General features: G+C 40.1%; 2 protein-coding genes across 3 annotated transcripts in view; both read left to right on the top strand.

Moving 5' to 3' along the window:
* The first annotated feature begins 7,884 nt into the window (after window positions 1-7,884).
* Window positions 7,885-13,529, top strand: tbr1b (T-box brain transcription factor 1b). Its single transcript, XM_085250185.1, has 6 exons — window positions 7,885-9,307; window positions 9,609-9,763; window positions 9,971-10,092; window positions 10,387-10,545; window positions 10,920-10,981; window positions 11,869-13,529. Exons 1-6 carry the CDS (start codon window positions 8,616-8,618, stop codon window positions 12,710-12,712), a joined length of 2,034 nt encoding a protein of 677 aa, XP_085106311.1. The 5' UTR covers window positions 7,885-8,615; the 3' UTR covers window positions 12,713-13,529.
* A 2,871-nt stretch (window positions 13,530-16,400) lies between these two features.
* Window positions 16,401-18,827, top strand: part of slc4a10b (solute carrier family 4 member 10b) — a 33,790-nt gene continuing 31,363 nt past the window's right edge. Inside the window, exons 1-2 of one of the 2 annotated variants that reach the window (XM_085250183.1) lie at window positions 16,401-16,613; window positions 17,648-17,689. In XM_085250183.1, coding sequence (XP_085106309.1) covers window positions 16,566-16,613; window positions 17,648-17,689 — 90 coding nt within the window. In that variant the 5' untranslated portion in view covers window positions 16,401-16,565. Of the gene's footprint in view, window positions 16,614-17,647; window positions 17,690-18,343; window positions 18,503-18,827 lie in introns of those variants that run through there. The other variant, XM_085250184.1, reaches the window with a different exon arrangement.

Below are 18,827 nucleotides of genomic sequence, written 5' to 3'. Positions count from 1 at the left end.
TATCTTGTTGTTTATTAGTCTTAGATAGTGAGATATAACACTTTTTGTGTTCTCTTTGTGGAAGCTGTGAAAATGGCACGCCATATGTAATACACTTGCTTGCTGTTGGTCTTGCCAATTCCCCCAAGATTGGTAATTCCTGTGCCAATGCTCGCACTCTCTCTTTGTCCTTGTGATTTGATTGAGCTTGTTGGATTGGATTGGTTTCTTTTGATGCTGTGTCTGGTGTTTAGTTGTTGATTTGATGTCACTTGCAGTCCGTTTAAAATAACCATTTGAACCAGAACATACGTGTTCGGTTGTACCTCCGAGCTACTGATAAAACGGAAATAATAATACTAAAATTTTTTTTTCCTGAATTGCACATAGTAAATAGGGGTCCAAAGCAAATGGGAAACAGATAAACCAAAATATAATCCTGTGATGTTTTTTTTTTCCTCTTCTAATTCTGCACAAAACAAATTGGCTGCATATTTTGTTCACACCTTGTGTAACTGGGGGATAGCAAGCGCAATCCTCCCTCGTCATACCTGTGACAACAACCTGCAAAGTGCTCCCAGTGCCCTAATCTGCAAGGTAGAGACCTGCTGCTGCTGCATGTAGATGTTGTTTTCTTTTTCCGTAGATTCTTGTCCCTGTGGTTTTTACATTTACACACCCACGAGAATCACACAAGGTAAAAGAGAATATGCGAGTGTCTCACAAGCTAACATTTTTTTTCCCTCAAAAACATGTTCACGTTCAGTAGAAAGCAATAAAGGCATACTGATGGTGTTTGATTTGGAAATGGCAGTCAGACCGTGATTTTAGCATCAACAGATGGCCAGTAGATTGGTTTAAATGAGTAACACCACTGCCTGCTTTAGAGTTGGCTCAAGTAGTAGAGTAGTGTACTACTGTCTTATCATATCTCCTTGTGTGAATGATGATGTCACCATGATAGATGCTACTCAAGTGGGATCAGACCTGCTCAGTGATGCCTGTAGAGACCAGCTCAGGGAGATCCCTGTCTGGCTGCATTATTCAACAATACTCCGTACCTCTCCCAGGGAAAAAAAAAGGACTGTTGAATATTTGAAAAATGGATTTGATTTTTTATTTAAGTGTATAGATGTGGAAGGGAGAAGGGGGAAAAATAGAAATAGTGCCAGTCGGTGCAGCCTGGAAGGCCACCAAGGCAAGTTGCCGAGTTTTTCTTACTGATCTACGGGACTTCTTGGCTGTATCACTTGGGGACGTTTTGGAAAAGTGCGCTACTTCGAGGGCCTTTTGACTGCAACTACGAGTTGACAGATCATTGATCATTTTAGTTTCACAAATATGTCTACTAGTTAGTTGAGAATTTCATATATCTGTTTTGTGGCTGTGCTCGTGGCTTCTGTCGTCGCACCTTGCAAAGCAGTTTTGAAGTCCTAAAATTTGAAAGCGAAAAAAGGCTCCTGGTCTCCCCTGGAATTCTGGGCTGTTTTGATAAATTGAATGAATCAATATTTCAGTTGTAACATAAGAAAGGAAATCTGCTCATTGATAACGTACCAGACATTGTGCCAGACAGTGATAGCCTATTTTCAAAACGGCAGCGTAAAGGAAAAAAAAAAAAAACAACCAAAAAAACAACAACATGGCTGCAGAACCACTGCTCAGATCCTGACGAGCCAAGCCGAGTATTGATCCATCTGGCTCTGAAGACACTGTCATGTCACCTTTGCATTTAAGTGTTATCTTGTCAGCTTCAAATGATCTAGCTGTCAGATCTGGAGAAAGCTGGCCTGCGTGATGTTGCTTTGTCTCTAATGTCCAGCTGTTGCTGTGCCGGTCTGTGCCAGGAAAGAATATTTGAATCCCGTGTTTATTCTGTTTTTAAATGTTGATTTGCCTAATCTGCTCATATGCAACGACTTAGTCACGTCTTTATAATTTTCCAGGTTGTGTGTCTGTGCACCTGTGTCACCGTGCAACGTGCGTTTGTGTAATGCCATCAAATTCCACATAATGTGTGACAGTTGATTCTTACAGCCACCGTTTCATTCAGTTTCCATTTCCTTTCCTAGCGTCACCCATTCTCTCAGATAATTAAACAGACAACTTACTGTGAATGTTATAAGAAGCTCCCTAGCAGCAAAAACTAAGTGTAAATTGCTTCAAAATTGATTCCCCTTTCCCCCCAGCAGATGTAACTGATAGTTAAAGGGTGGGAGCCTAGCTTCTTGGTAAAGGGCACAAACTCTTTCAACCAAGGTGTGGTAACAGGGTGAAAATTTGAAAGTAAATTCCCTCACTGATAATGTATCCTACATCCCACTAATGATAGCACACCCACTGTATTGTGCTCACAGCACTAATTTCCTTGTTTTCACTCACATACGCTGCAAATGTTTTTCCTCTGTTCTATGATTTATCTTTTCCTCCCCCCTCCTCATATATGAATCGGTGTTCAGTGTCCAATTTCTAATTTAGTCCCTGTGTAGTGGCTTAGTTTGCCGGTCATTTAAGGAGTGGATCAGTTCCTAAAAAGCTTTTGGAGATGCTGCAGGCCAGTGAGTGTGTTGGGCTGCTATAAAGGCAACAGTAGGACATCGGCCAGTAGTTCACACTTGTTGGAGCACACTGGTGAGGCTGTGAAGATGGATTCGGTCTTGATTATAAGGTACTGTTTGTATTTCTCATCTTTTAATCAGTGTGAAATATTCACGCTGCATCCTTTTCTCTTCTCTACATACCATTCCCGCACCATGCAGTGATCTGCGGAGATGCAGGTGTATGGTGTAAACAACAAAAGGGAAAATCTAATTGATCACTACAGTTCTTTCTTTCTGAACATCGGCAAAGTTTGACAAGAAAACCAACTGGTTTCCATGTGTTTGTTTGTGACAGCCTAGATGTGAGTGGTGGAGACATAAATCATGTCGGATTTATTTTTCCTCTCAACTTGGAACATAGTTCTCTTCCCCGTAGAATTCAGAACTGATCATTAACCTTTCCTTTAGTTCCTTCCCTTGCCTGGTCACATTTCCTCTTTATTTGGTTCCTGGCCCCATATGCCACTTTCCTATTTCCTGCCTGCAGACAGCAGGGAGTAGCTCTATTATCACCTTCCTAGAGCTGTCTTTGAATGTGAGAGGCAATTCCATTTCACTCAGCCATGGGGAGGAGGAGGAGGATGAGGAGGAGGAGGAAGAAAAAAAAACACGCCATAGAGCACAGAGAAATTGGTTTAGGTTACTTCTCGTAGCTGAATGTAAGACTATTTTGCTTTGTCTTGTTGGATTTCTTAGATTTAGAGACCCTACCATGAAGAGCCCGCAGTGAATGTGCAGGGTTTTTGTTGTATAGTTTTAAATCAGAGCAAAGGTTAAGTGCCAGCTATCATGTCAGGTTATTGTGTGAACAATTTATCGTCAACTCCATTGAGAAGTCATCTTTTGAAATATTAACAATCCCGAAGCATTTATATTCCACTACTGTGAAGCTGTGCTAAAGATATCGAAGATGTCTCTAATGCTTTCACTCTCAAGTGTGTTCGCTACATTTTGCAGCATTTTACTCGAAGCCTGTGTTATTTTTGGGCTTCCCTAAGTCTTATTCCAGCTTTTATCTGTGCCTAGTTCTTTGGAATGGTAGGGCTCTTGACAATATTGCTCCTGGATAAATTAAACATGAGTTACGTAGAGTGATAATCTGTGGGCCTCTCTTTTCACACTGCATTCCCAATGAGCCGTGTGTTGGCCTGGTGTTGTTGCCTGTGATTTTAATGAAGATTATTCTTGTAACACGACAGTCGCCTGTTTGCTCCTAGTCCTCCCCAAATATTTTCTCTTCAAACCGAGAATTTTGCTTTCTTTCAAGTGATCTGTGCAACATTTGCGCTTTATTTTAAAAGTATTTATGTTGCGGGTCAAAATCATCAGTTTGTCACGGATGTAATTAAAATATTTAGGCACCAAATCACATACCTGGCTGTTGTTTTTGGATTAAACATTCATCAGCATGTCAGCGCACTTATCGATTAAACAATTCACTGGCAGACAGCTGTGACTGGGTAATTAGTAGGTATTTTCTTCCTGTCTAAGCAGAACTGTACTGTAAAAAGCCAAAGCTTAAGCTGGATTGAAGCCCTCTGTTTTCTTTTGTTCAGATATAGGTTTATAGTGCTCGAAAAAACCTCAGAGTATTCTCTGAGGAGCAAGTGCACACTTCATGGCATGGCCACTCTTAAGATGGAACTGCTGTTTTATAAATAATTTCAAAGTTACAAACATCAGCCTCACAATCACAGCGATTCAATGATATTCATTTGGCATAAGTCAGTTTCATTTCTCTGTGCTCTTCATCAGAAATGGCTTAAAAAGTAGAGTTAGTGTGAATTTTTTATGCTATGGGCTTAGTGGGGACAGTGGCCATGTTCTTCACTTGCAGACGTCTGACAGTGCATGGCAGCAGAAATAACAAAATGGTCACAAACCCCAACTGCACTCCCTGGGTCACACCGGCTCTTTAAAATTTAAAGAGACTAGCAGGAAACCAAACAGTTGATAACAGGTCAGTAGCAGGTGATAAAAGAAGTTTTGGTAGGGACATTAGCCCTTCCGCTAACTTTGTGTTTCCTGGCATTAGATCCATGCAATTTGCTTAGCCAAATAATACACATCCGAGAGCATGAAGGAGCTGTGGGCATTACTCTCAGGGATTGCAGTACCCTGAGGAGTGCAGTGTTTCACAAGTGCTACTTTGCTGCAGAATTGGTATTAGACGAAATTCACACATTTATAATTAAGCATATTATTATGACATACTTTTTCCTGTATAGGTTTTGTAAAGGGGAAGCTCAGTTTATGAATCAGATTGTTATTTCAGTGGTGTGCCACACTGTCATTGTCCTGTGACACACACACGAAAAAGAAAGTAATAGATAAATAAATAAATAAAAACTCATGCCAAAGTTAGGAAAAATTCACAAAAAATGTGTGCCTTTAAGAGATGAGTAAATGGTAAGTAACTGTGTGAGATGACATATTAATTGTCTGCCACTGGGACGGTTCATATTCTTATGACCTTGCAAAATATACATGTTAAATAATAAATCTGGATTAGTTGTTTGCAATAAAAAAATAAAACTGCAAATTAATAACTATAAATAAATAAATACACTGTATTAAATAGTATTAAATGTAAGAAACTAGGTAACATAGATTGAAGCTGAAGGAATAAACGGTGTAACCCAATAACAAAATGGGCATTTAAAATGGGAAATGCTGCTGCAGGATTTTAATAAGTTAGAACGATAGAAGGATATGTGCATTTGGTTTAAGGTGAAAAATCCCTACAGTGCAGTTCTGTTATGGTATTATTACTCCACACTGAACATCCTGATCACCTGTCCTGAGGTTAATTTGCTGTGAGCTTTGCGGTAAAGAATCGCGTTTGAGTCTGGTCTGACTGGGCGACCCTTAAAGGACATCAATAATGAGCAGGTGTAGGAGTGCACTTCTGCGTAGACGCGTGTCTCTGTGTGTCCAGGGAGGACGACTAATAAGGGTTTAAAAGCCACAACTGTCCACTCCGCCCCTTAGCAGCCCCCCCAGCTGTCTTTTCTGCCAGAAAGCACCCTGATTCCCTCTGACAGAGCAGATCACTGATGGCAAGAAACCACAGGGGGCAATAGTTATGTTAGCATAGCACAAAGCACCGCCACACTTGATCGGGTTAGTGGCGCTGGTTAATTACAGAGTTAAGGTAAATGCACGTTTCCTGGTTAAACAAACAAAGATAAACAAGCCAAAAAACCACAGTAAAAATAATAAACGAAGTCTTTGACTTTGATTTATTGATGGAAACTGCAACGTGACGTCTAGCAAACAACATATAAATAACTTAAAGTCCATCTTAAATGCATTCCCATGAAATTTTTAGTGCTGCTGTAATATAAGCCACTACCTGTCATGAATCCCAAATAACCTTGGCTCTATCCTCTTAGTTCATCCCAGTGTGCCTCATTCCTTATTACTGGCCTGACAAGGAAATGTTTACCCATCCGACAAGAGACAAGCCATTTCATAGTCAGAAAAAGCAATTTCACCTGACTGGAGTAGCACACTATGTCCCCATATCCTTGCTGGCAATAATTTTGTTGTCATTTTGTGTGCTGTGGTCATATCATTGAAGTGACAGTGCTGGGCATTAGGTAAAGTCCCTAAGCTGGTGCTCACTTTCAGGCTTTTTCTCTCCTTGTCATTCACATTGATTGGATTAGACCCAGGTGGCAAGCAGATTCTTTTGGCACAACATCAAAAAAATTGTGATGTAGTGGCTGAAAAACACACAGATATTGTTTTTTTATTTTGCTGAAATTAATATTGTTATGTGGAAAACATATGCTCTTTAGAATTAAATGGATATATACTTCTTCTTCTTCTTCTTCTTCTTTTTTTAAAATTTTTTTTTCATTGTATTGAAGGCAGTTTGTGTTTGAGGGGTTTTTTTTGTCTTTGATTTATTTTATATGGGTGATATAATACAGATACAGCCGTTATAATATTATTTGAAAATTGAAAGGGCATAACTGCTGTTCACACTAGATTATGCTCAGCTGGTCAATGGAGGGTGTGTACAAGGCAGGGAGCCGAGATCCTAACCTGCTCTACATCTCCCTGAGGGACAATGCTGGCTATGGGCATGACAAATCAGCCCCCTCCTCTTTGGTTATGTCCACTAGCTAGCTGAGCCAATAAATAGATGACTTAATCTGATAAACAGGCAGTGCATTACCTAGGGAAACACAGAGTTGCTGCATGGGTGATTCAACAATTGGCTTGTTGAGGGGGGGAAGGAAGCCCACTTTGCTTATTAAAGATCAGCGATGGAAGTGAACCATAATCCTGTAATGAGTAGAGCAGAGAGTGGCCTCTTTTCCTTGGGCACAGGCAAGCCCGTGCTTGCATGTTTCACAGGAATAGATTGTTGGAACCAGTAGCCTTTCTGTAATGACCCCTCTTGTTAGCTTCAGAAATTCATAGCTCTTCATTAGAGATACAAACTGGTGGCTGTGTTCACCAATGCAATGGACCTTTATTGGTCTTCCCTTTAGCTTCCACACAACACTGCAGTGTAACTAAACCAGAAGTTACTCAGTGAAGTAGAAATGATCAACTGAGGCAGTTAGTGATATTGTAATGGGTTTCTTGATAGTTAGTGGTGTTTCTTATCATCTATGAGAATCACCTGGTAATAATAATGCGATTAAACGGAAGTGTAAAAGTTGCCAGTGTTGAATCGATGCCTTTCGGACAGAGGATAACCTTCACAATGACACACCGTGGCTCTGGTGAACAGTGAAGTGGAAAGTTTGAAATTCAGGACAATTTACAAAGGCCTCGCAATCATAGGAAATGTATATGCGAGGAAATGTATATCAAACCACTCCCTTTGAACAGTGCTAGTGTTAACTTGGTAATAACCTTGTTAGTAAGTTAAGCTGGGAGCCATGCTGCAGCTGCTCTCTTTGCACCGGGGACTGAGCCACTGTAACTTGCGGCTATCCTAACACTTAGTTCCATCTTCTCAATCAGGACTGATTTATTTTACTGCGCCGGGGGGCTTGGTGCATTTTCGAAGTGGTCTGATTAACAATCATTTCTATTTTAGAGTTTATTTATTCTCCATCTGCTGTCGATATTCTCAAACTTACTGTCAGTTATCTCAGAGACCTGCACCCTCCTGAGATCAAATTTATTCTGTCTTTAAATATATTTCCCGAGTAATTAGATTTTACAACTCGGACTTAATGTTTTTCCCATCTCCTTCTTACGCTTGCTTTCTCAAACGGACAAAAATTAAATTAACTAAACTGCATAATGCTAATTTCTACTCAAAACTCCGAGTCCTACTTTGTGTCTCTCTGGCAGTGAGCTGTGTTTGGCACAGCAGCCCCTGTTACCAGTGCACGGGTTCATAACTTTAGTGCATAAAATATTTACCAGGACTGGGACTCATAAACACATCTTCAGTGGGACGCCATGATTTCACGCTATATCACAAACATTTTAAGGCATCAGATGCACCGCCTGTCATGGACTGTCATTTTTGGCGTGTTAATAATATATCTTGGTTTCTTCGGCAGACATACTTTGGCACTCATGGCACATAAATAGGTAAATAACGTGGATAAAGGTAAATAACGCCGCTGTCGTCACAGCTGACAGCAAAAACAATCTTCATAACTATGATATATCTTTTTTCTATTTTTTTTTTGGTTTGTTTTTTGTTTATTTCATATACTGCTAAAAAAGAGTCTGTCTCCATATGTTTTATTCAAATATAGGCCCATGTCACACTACAAACAAATCACTTTGCTCATAGCGCTCTTCTTATCGTCCTAATTAAGAGCTGTCTAATTAAATTACAGCCCTGAGTTAACCAATCGCAGTACTTGTTTCATTAGCAAAGCAGCGAGAGTGATGGAAAGAAAATCCTTCCTGATTGCAGGATGGTGTCAATTGGCTAATTTGCTGCCTTCCGTAACTCAAGTCATCTTAAGGCGTTTCGTAGTGTTAGATTGGGAAAGGCGTGTGCAAAAGCTTGTGATATAGGTTGAGCTAATAGTAGCTTCCTATTGAGCTATGCAGGTCGAGAATTGCATCTCGCCGGCGAGTGATCTCTCCAAGAAATTTATGAATGTGGGCAGTGGCTTTTCGAGCTCCAATGGATCAGAGCTTTCGTTGCAGGACCATCCTATTATATCTGCAAGTGACAACCTGGAGAGAAGTTCACCTCTGAAAAAAAACTCCAGGGAGATGACGAATCAGTCAGAGGCAGACAATTTTCCCGACTCCAAGGACGCATCAGGGGACGTCCAGAGGGGCAAACTCTCTCCTGATCTTCACGGAGTCTCTGACATCCGTCATAATTTCGATGGATCTGCAGGAGAAAGGTGCATCTTTTCTCCATCTACCCAGCCGCAGTCAGTCTCAGCAGCTCCCAGTGCCATGTTCCCTTACCCGAGCCAGCATGGACCAGCGCACCCGGCTTTTTCTATTGGAAGTCCCAGCCGATACATGGCACATCATCCGGTCATAACCAATGGAGCTTACAACAGCCTTTTAACCAACACTTCTCCTCAAGGCTACCCGACAGCGGGTTACCCTTACGCGCAACAGTATGGACACACATACCAAGGAGGTGCTTTTTACCAGTTCTCCTCAGCGCAAGCAGGACTGGTTCCGGGGAAAGCGCAGGTGTATCTGTGCAACAGGGCCCTGTGGCTGAAGTTTCACAGACACCAAACAGAGATGATCATCACAAAGCAAGGACGGTAAGTACGCGCACTCGCTTTTTTTTTTTTTTTAGAGGCATGCAACAATATTCGATAATTGTTTGCGTTACTGGAACATTTTTAGATCGAAGTTTAAATGGGCGCGTATTAAGATCATTTAAGATTATTTCCCTGAAAAAACTAAAAAATAATAAAAGCGATAATGAACTTTGTATAACACCAAGGCAAGCTCATTAATAACAAACAAAGAAATAAAACAAAAACTAAATAAAGACGCAAAATGAAAAACTAGAAAAACATAGAGACATTTTCTAAGCCTGTGTTTCTTTTTTCCCCGCAGACGAATGTTTCCATTTTTAAGCTTCAACATTTCTGGCCTTGACCCAACTGCCCACTACAATATATTTGTGGATGTAATACTCGCCGATCCAAATCACTGGCGATTTCAAGGAGGAAAGTGGGTGCCTTGTGGAAAAGCAGACACGAATGTCATAGGTATCACATCTGCGCTTTGTAACGATTACATTTACTCGACAGTTTGATTTTGAGAACATGGTAAAAAAAAAGTGTTTTGTTTTTATACCTATAACTAAAATATGTGGTAAAAATTGTGAATGAAAATTTGTGAGGAATTTGTTTCTAAATAGTGATATATATTTTTACTTCTTTTCTTTGCCTATTTTTTCTTCTTCTTTTCAATAGGCAATAGAGTTTACATGCACCCGGATTCGCCAAATACCGGTGCGCACTGGATGCGTCAAGAAATATCATTTGGAAAGCTAAAGCTCACAAACAACAAAGGTGCCTCCAACAACACGGGGCAGGTAACAATGTGATAAGAAATGTCTGAATGATATAAATATATATTTATATGTAATACGAGCTGGAAACTGAAATGTTTATTTTTTCCTTTTTATTCATCTCCTGATTATTATTTTTAGATGTGTCGTATTGCTTTCTCTGTGTCATTTAATTCGAAACAATAGTCGCGTGTGTCATTATAATAAACACGAAATATGAATACACAATTGTGCTAAATTAGTTTATTTTTCTTCTCAAATCATCTTTCCAAACTTTGAAATTCAAAGTCTGACAAACGTCTTTAATTGGATCTCCAGATGGTGGTTCTTCAGTCTCTCCACAAGTACCAGCCCAGGCTCCATGTGGTGGAAGTAAACGAGGATGGGACAGAAGACACCAACCAGCCAGGAAGAGTCCAGACTTTCACCTTCTCAGAAACGCAATTCATCGCTGTCACAGCTTACCAGAATACCGATGTAAGACCACTTAATATCTGACACAACACTGGAAATGTCACCAGACACCAATAGCACAGCAGCATTTATACTTTGAACATTAGCCTGTTGAAAGACGATTCAAAATATCGGGAATTCTACAATATATATATATATATATATATACTTAAAAAACAAAGCAGAACAATAAAGTTTTAATACGAATACAATTTTTTAACCTAAATCTTAAAGCAAGACGCACACTGGGATTAATCATTTCCTGTTGACAAACACATTTTCGCGTAAAAACAAAGAACAAAATTAAACGAATTGTTAATATTATTTGCATTTATGCTGCACTGCGCTAAACGTCTGGAACACACCTTATGGATCCTTCTATGCATTTTCCCCCACAGATTACGCAACTGAAAATTGACCACAATCCGTTCGCTAAAGGATTTCGGGACAACTATGACACGTAAGATCGTCTCTCTTTCTCTCTTTTTCCTTCCTTCAAAATATTTTCTTTGTATTTGGTTGTAATTTATGTGTGTGTGTGTGTGTGTGTGTGTGTGTGTGTGTGTGTGTGTGTGTGTGTGTGTGTGTATCTTTTTATGCTTCTGTAGTTTTAATTAGAAACTATAATAGCCACTTAGCTTGGGTTTTTTTCTTTGCAAAAATTTAATTTATGTATTGATAAATCTGTTGAAAATTCGTTGTATTGCTTTTGAAGTTGGAAGGAGTTCGCATGATAAATAAAATATGTACTTTTACAGGGAAAATTAATTGAACATTGGATTAATAATAACATTTCTGACTGCAAATGAAGCAATGCGCTTTTCTTTTATCATAACACACACCATAACACACACATATGCACTTGTTTGCGTGTAATAAATGTGCGCAATTGCGTCCAGAGCTCGTAACTGTACCGATTCACTGTATGTATGACAAGGTTCCTCCTTTATTTGATTCGAGCTTGTTTTTCATTGTAAATGAAAGGCGTACTAATGAGTGACGAGAAAATGAAAATCATACTCGAAACAAGGAAATAACTACACGATAACTGAGAAAGCAAGTCGGATCTATTTGACGACGTTTTCTTCGTACTGTGTAAGGCACCCGGCGTATTTCGAGCTTGGATCTAGACTGGGATGGTTTTGCAGATGTTTTCGAACCCTGCAGTTATCTCACCTTCAGAAAGAATAGTAATGGAAAACAAACTTTCCTCATGTCTACTAAACTGCTACATTACTGAAACAGAGAGGCCCCGTTGACCTTAATTTGTTTAATGTTCTGAGAACAGACTACAACACACTGTTTAGTTTCTGAATTGCTTCTCTGTTTTTCTCTCCATCTTTTCAGTGTATACACAGGCTGCGACATTGACCGCCTAACTCCATCACCGGGTGACTCTCCGCGTTCACAGATCGTGCCGGGTGCGAGATATGCCATGCCTAGCTCTTTCCTGCAGGACCAATTTGTCAGCACTTATGCCAAATCTCGCTTTCACCCTGGCGTGGGGACTGGGCCTGGCACGGAGCGCAGCGTCCCACTCGGCAACAGCTTGCTATCCCCGCAGCAAACCGAGGAGCCCAGTGTTGCCACCCCCCCGCAGCGATGGTTTGTCACCCCTGCCAACAACCGACTGGACTTTGCTGCCTCGGCATACGACGCCGCTGATTTTGCCGGTAACGCGGCCACCTTACTGTCCTACGCAGCGGCCGGAGTGAAGGCTCTTCCCCTGCCGACTGCAGGCTGCTCCAATCGGCCTCTTGGCTATTACGCAGACCCGTCTGGCTGGGGAGGACGCACGCCGCCGCAGTATTGTGGTGTAAATAGTAAATCCAGCTCGGTCTTTTCCTGCTGGCCTACTAACACCATCGGTGGCAGAACAGGCACTAGCTACCTGTCCGAGGAGGGAGACTCCATCACCACAGAGAGATCACCCATCGGCGGCTCGGAGGAGACCAAACCTAAAGACATGACGTCTGAGTCGAGCTGGATTGAGACGCCGTCCTCCATCAAATCCATCGATTCGAGCGATTCTGGTATCTTTGAACAGGCCAAGCGGAGAAGGATCTCACCTTCTGCAACACCGGTTTCAGAGACAGTGTCCCCGTTAAAGTCTGAGCTGCTGACACCGAGAGAGTGTGAGAAAAACTGCACAAAGGACATTGGTTATTACAGTTTCTATCCTCACAGTTAAAACGAAGCAAAGCCAATCTATCTATCTATCTATCTATCTATCTATCTATCTATCTATCTATCTATCTATCTATCTATCTATCTATCTATCTATCTATCTATCTATCTATCTATCTATCTATCTATCTATCTATCTATCTATCTATCTATCTATCTATCTATCTATCTATCTATCTATCTATCTATCTATCTATCTATCAATCCACAGGTTAATCAATAAAAAGTATAAAAGGACTGACATTCACAGTTAATGGCCAAAGTGTAAATTCTTCAACTACAGTTTTGCCATAATTCTGGCGCCTTGTTTCCACACTGTTACGTCAGAAAACACTGTAATTATGAATATAATGTACATAATACTGAACATTTTGGTGATAGTGACTGAATGTACACAGAACAGATAAATGATTCAAAAGTAGTTGTTTAAAAAAAAGGAAAGCAGAGCCTCTTCTGTTAAGTAGCCTACACTGTTAGAATTAAAGATATTGAGCATCTGTACATAAATAATGTTCTTGTGTAGCATATACTGGCACAATAATCCCTGTCAGTGACAAAAAATGTGTATTTTGTACTTTATCAAAGCAGTAGGCTACCAGAGGTTTAAATGACGTTACCGATCACTGCTACATTCATAATACATGTGGTGAAAGAAATTATAAATGTTGATAATGTAGACTTAGGGTCTTTTATTTACGTATGTTTTATTTGTACTTAATTTAACCGGTCATTTTTTTTCGTAGCCTCCATGCTATGCTGTTGTGAAATTCTTCGTATCTGCTGTAATGTGACTGAAACGTAATAAATGATGATATCATCAAGTCATGTTTTATTTGATCACATCCAGTTCAAACAGAATGCGTTTGAAACATACGAAAGGGTTTATTATAATCTGCTATTTTCCACAAAGGCGTCATGTGGATCATCTTTCCAGAATTTCAAAGCGCAGTGCACCGTGAAGTATCTCGTCGCTGAGAGGGCTTCAAACAGTCAAGGCAGTTCTCGAATATTTAAATCCCACTGTGATCAGCCAGAACCAGACCAGAACACCTCCAATTACATCAGGCTTTAGGTAGGCAGTCCTTTCCCTCATCGGCATTCCCTCCCCACGATGGAAGCCACAGGAAGCTTCCAAAGATATTTATTTTCAGATGGACATCGTGTCCTCTTCTGGATCCATTGATCGGCTCGGGATATGATGAGACTTTCACGGCACAAACTTTACAGCCAAGTAAAATTATAAAAAAAAAGAATAATAAATTAAAATTAAATACAACGGAACAAAATGTGAGTCTTTGATTGGCGCTATAGACTTCATCGGTATTCATTTGTTTCGTTGGCCTATTCATTGTCTGACTCAACAGTAAGAGTTGTTCCTACAACATTTGGTTGGATTCGTTTTGCAGCATGTTTGCCAAAGATTGTAGAGTGAAAACTTTTGTTGTTTTTTGGTCATAGTTTCAAACACTGAAAAACTGTGAGGTTGACAAATTCTCTGTTTGGCACCCAAAGGAAATGACACGTTAAAAGAGTCTTGACTATATGTGAAAGTGTGCAGAGGAGCAGAAGACACCAAGAGAAAACAGAAGACAGGCAAACAGGCTTAATAATGAGGTAACATTTTTCTATTTATTGTTTTTTCAATAAACAATAAATAGCACATTTTTCGTTAAATTCCCGTGTAAATGACCCACCATGCTTAATCATGGGATTTTATTGGAATTATTAAACATTAATATCCATTTTTTCAAATTTATATAAGAACAGATACTAATTAAAACGGATGCTGAACAAACTCAGTGTGCACTTAATTGGAATTTGTCGTGTGACGGAGACGCTCACAGCTGTCAATATGAGATGTGGCATTTAGCTCCTCATACTGTCAGCTATAGGCCTTCCCTGGGATAAACAGCAGATGGCGATAACTGAATACAGGTTTTATAATCAAACAACTCCTCCAATATGTGGTCCAGAGCTTTTAGGTCACCACAGAGGCAACAAAACCTGTAAGAAAACTCTCTCTTTTTTTCCTCTTCATTTTTTTTCATTAAAAAAAAAAAAGATTGATTCGTTATTTATGAGTTAAGTAAGGGCATCCTGTGAGTTTCCCCTGGATTCAACTACACGTGGATGGTGATCTACACCAGATGGTGGTGCTTTACTATTTTTTGTAGCAGTTAAAAGAACCCATGCTGTTCAAAAGACTCAAATGTTTTCTGCAAGCTCTGACAAACTTGACAAACAGTCTTGTAAACACTGGCCCCGAACACAAGCTGAAGAAAGTACAACAAAAATCACATGCAAACTGTATCTGTTGGCACTGGAGAAAACGCGCTCTCTGCGAAAGCCTGTTCATCTCCACATGTCGTCTACTTTAATACAAAGCAGCAGTTTTGTTTCTTTTAAATCATTTACTTTGTTGGAGGATGACCCACGGCTGAGATGACCCCGTCCTCTAAGAAGGGGTGGGGCATGATGGGTACTTTTATGCCAAAAAGCGATTTTCAGTATTTGCCAAAACGTGATTGCTTGGGTTTAAACTGCTGTAAATTACTTATTGGCTTAAATATGTAAAATATATGTGAAATGTATCCCTCATGAATGATATCAAGTCAGCTTGAGCCACAAACAATATTCTTCTTGCAGCAGAAAGTGCAAATATATATATATATATATATATTTTTTTTTTGGCAAAGTGACTTTTACATATCCTTTATTTATCCAATTAAAATGTGTCATGGACATTACAAATGTCTTTTTTAAATTATTATATATATATTTTTTTACAGTGATTTGGCCAGAAGGTAGCAGAAATTGAAACAAATATGACATATTAAAAAAGATGATTTTTCAAGTGACCAAAAAGGACTGGATTGGTTCTAACAGTAACACAACAGCACAAGTAATTTCTTTATTTTACATCTAACTCCTCTGTATATCGTGTTCACTAAAGTCTATTCGCCTATATAAGTAAAACGAATATGAAAAAGCGGAGAAACATCGGAAATCCCTTTTTGGCACAACACCGGGCACAAAACCACAAGCCCCAATGGAAACTGTCGTGTATGTTTTTGTTGCTCTTCCACTTGTCCTAGCAGCATATGGACAAACATATTAAATTACAAAATAACATAATATCTTGTATTTATCAAGGTAGGACTTTGACCCGAGTGCCACCAATTTTAACAGACCTAAACAGACTCACAGCTTTTCCTTTTTCTTACGCACATTTCAGGATCCCCCAGAAGACACGTCTGCTTGTACGACGATCTCTCCGGCGAGAAGAAAAAGTAACTCTCAAAATGTTAAATATAAATGATCATCAACGTTATTTTAAATATTTAAATCAACTTGCGACTAGTTTCAGTGTGTAGGCCTAAATCAGTTTCATGCCCGTTTTTTGGTCTTAAGTAAGATATTGTGTAGCGCATGGGGGAGGGGGCCAGACAGAGCTCAGAGTTCTGCTGCAGCCTAAAAATGAAGCTATTCGTATTTATCCATAAAGTACTGGAAGCCACACTGAAACAGGAATATGTAGCCTAATAATTGGACATAAACTGGAAACAAACTGGAGGGAAACCGTTTGATATCTCCTGACAATTGGTGTCTTTCCTCTGTGCCTGAAAAAAAAAAGACAAAACATATTAAGAGTGACGCGTCCGCGTCAGCTGGCAGAGATGCGCGTGGTTTTTATGAACAGGCAGCGCGTCAGAGAAGCGCTAATCATCAGCGAGCTGCAGAGCGGCGATGATATAAACATGTGATAGTAGCTCAGTTACCGCTACACCTGACAGGATTACACGCACCGGAGGTCTCTGCTCCGTCTCTCTGATACGCTGCTCTGCTGAGAGAGGAACATGGATACTGCGGATCAGGGTGCTCAGATAGAGCCGCTGCTGCCATCGGTAAACAGAAACTGATGTCTTGGGACAAATATTTACTAATGTACATTAATATTTCAGGACTAGTGTCAAGTTTAGTGCGTGTACTGCGTGGAGTACTGGTAAAAAAGATGTTGCTAAAAGAGGCAGGAAAAAAAAAGAAATCGGGAAGCAGATTCAAAACGTTTGGCTCTCAGATGGTTAAATAATTAAGTTAACTGTGGAGTTTTGAGGAGCTGTGGTTCACCTGCAGGGATCTACTGAAAGCACGCTGCCACTCCAATCAAGAGGAATGGCAGTATGTCAGCTCGTAATATTTTATTGAATCCATCCTTTTAGTGAGCCAAAATGTAACTTCATCTCCAGAGGCATGATGGTAAAATTTCTGAATTGAAACAGACATTGGGAGGCTTTCATTGCTACTCCTTTAAATTTCAGTATGATGCTGTGTTAATTCAGTGATGCTGTAACATGCTATAACATTTTGCAAATGTAAGGTAAATCCTTGCTGTGACAGCTGTGTTGCTATTAATACATCATAATTCTGACAGAAGTGACTTTTTATCATCATATTATGTAAATATATTATAACTTTCATCTTGTTAATGTAAAATCAGGCATAGCTACAAGTTGCACTAATAAAAGCAGGTAGTCTTCACACATTCAAATTCTGCTTGAGCATGTCATTTGGAGAAGTCATCTCATAGAGGATGTTCACAGAGGGAGGAGGACCCGTGTTCATTGGTCTCTTCCGATCGTTTTAGTGGAGATTTGTTGTCATTATCTGCTGGCTGTTATTATGAAAAGATTTTTCCATTTCTCTGAATGCTGGGAGTTGCGACCCTCTAATACGACTTTTAGAGCCAAATATAGATTTGGCTTTGAAACGTAAGGTCACAACCTCACCTTAAAAGTCACTCAGCAGTTAAGAATTGAACAGAACTCAGTGAGTTTTAAGAATTTAAGGACTGAGTTGAGCTTTTGGAAATGTTCAACTTTAAAAATTTGATTTGGTGTTTTATTAAATAAACTTTATTTGCAACTTTATGTCTTTTCAGGCCAGTTCTCCCATTGGATCCTCAGTTGGGCGAAGAAGTCTGGTGAGTTGTTCCTTGGGTTTTACACCTTAGATGGATGCCGTTAGGGTGAACTTGCCAATAAAAATGACCGTGGCTCAGGGGGTTAGGAAGCGTATCTGTAACTGGAAGGTCGCCGGTTTGATCCCCGGGCTCTCTGTCCTGGTCGTTGTGTTCTTGGGCAAGATACTTTACCCTACTGCGTACTGGTGTTGGCCAGAGGGGCCGATGGCACGATATGTCAGTCTGCCCCAGGGCAGCTGTGGCTACAACCGTAGCTTGCCTCCAAGCTCCACCAGTGTGTCAATGCGAGAGTGAATGAATAGTGGCATTGTAAAGCGCTTTGGGTGCCTTGAAAAGCGCTATATAAATCCAATCCATTATTATTAAAAGTTACATTGATTATCATTTGCATTTGATTATCACTATATCATAAGTGAAAGAAGATAACAGGTTCATTCTTGGATCAGCAGAACACTCCAAGAGGATTGAGTGTAACACAATGACCTTGTGGTTTTACTTTATATACATACAAAGCAGAGAGGAGACACTATATAAACCAAGGTTTATCTGCTGTGCAGCATTGATGATGTCACAGCGATAATCTCATGATGACAGAGTGGCGGCACTGTCGATAGATGCTCGATCACAAATTACAGTTGTTTGACACAGCAGAAGGGCATCAGCATTTATCAGACATGGTGTGAAGCTGGGCAGCAGGAGCTCAGCTTCTACACTGTCTTTCATTCAGTCACTACTGATTAAATAGCAGAGGACACTAAGGGAGAGCTCATGCAGTCTGAAAACGAACAGGCACCTTGGTTTTTCAACAATCAGGTAGGCTACAGCTCATGACGCCAGGCATTTATGTTGATGATGTGAACTGTTTTATTGATGTGAAGTTTCTCTCTGCTGAAAACCCAAGTTTGCTGCATGTTTAACAAGGGAAAAAGTGTTTGGTTAGCGAAGAGATTTTTCAGTGTGTCCAGAATCAGTGGAAAAGCCCGATTAAAAACTGGCAAGTGCAACATTTTTTGCAGCTGGGGGATGGATGCAGACCTAAAGTCTGCCAAAAATAAGGGGTCAGAGCTGCAAAACACCTTACGTAGCAGCTCTGGTTAAAAAGTGATTTGGCGCTAATGTGTCCTCTTACAGGATGTTG

Source organism: Mchenga conophoros, linkage group LG16 (genome assembly GCF_057382185.1).
Source record: "Mchenga conophoros isolate Kocher_MC1m ecotype Shallow Benthic linkage group LG16, M_conophoros_male_GT1.1, whole genome shotgun sequence".
Lineage (NCBI taxonomy): Eukaryota > Metazoa > Chordata > Actinopteri > Cichliformes > Cichlidae > Mchenga > Mchenga conophoros.
This window is presented reverse-complemented; position numbering and strand designations above follow the sequence as displayed.

What these genes read in the sequence shown, in the direction of transcription:
- tbr1b (XM_085250185.1), top strand. Translation starts at nt 8,616, where the DNA reads ATGCAGGTCGAGAATTGCATCTCGCCGGCGAGTGATCTCTCCAAGAAA. An exon ending in AGCAGACACGAATGTCATAG is followed by an intron (nt 9,764 to 9,970) that starts GTATCACATCTG and finishes TCTTTTCAATAG; the next exon opens with GCAATAGAGTTTACATGCAC. An exon ending in TTTCGGGACAACTATGACAC is followed by an intron (nt 10,982 to 11,868) that starts GTAAGATCGTCT and finishes CCATCTTTTCAG; the next exon opens with TGTATACACAGGCTGCGACA.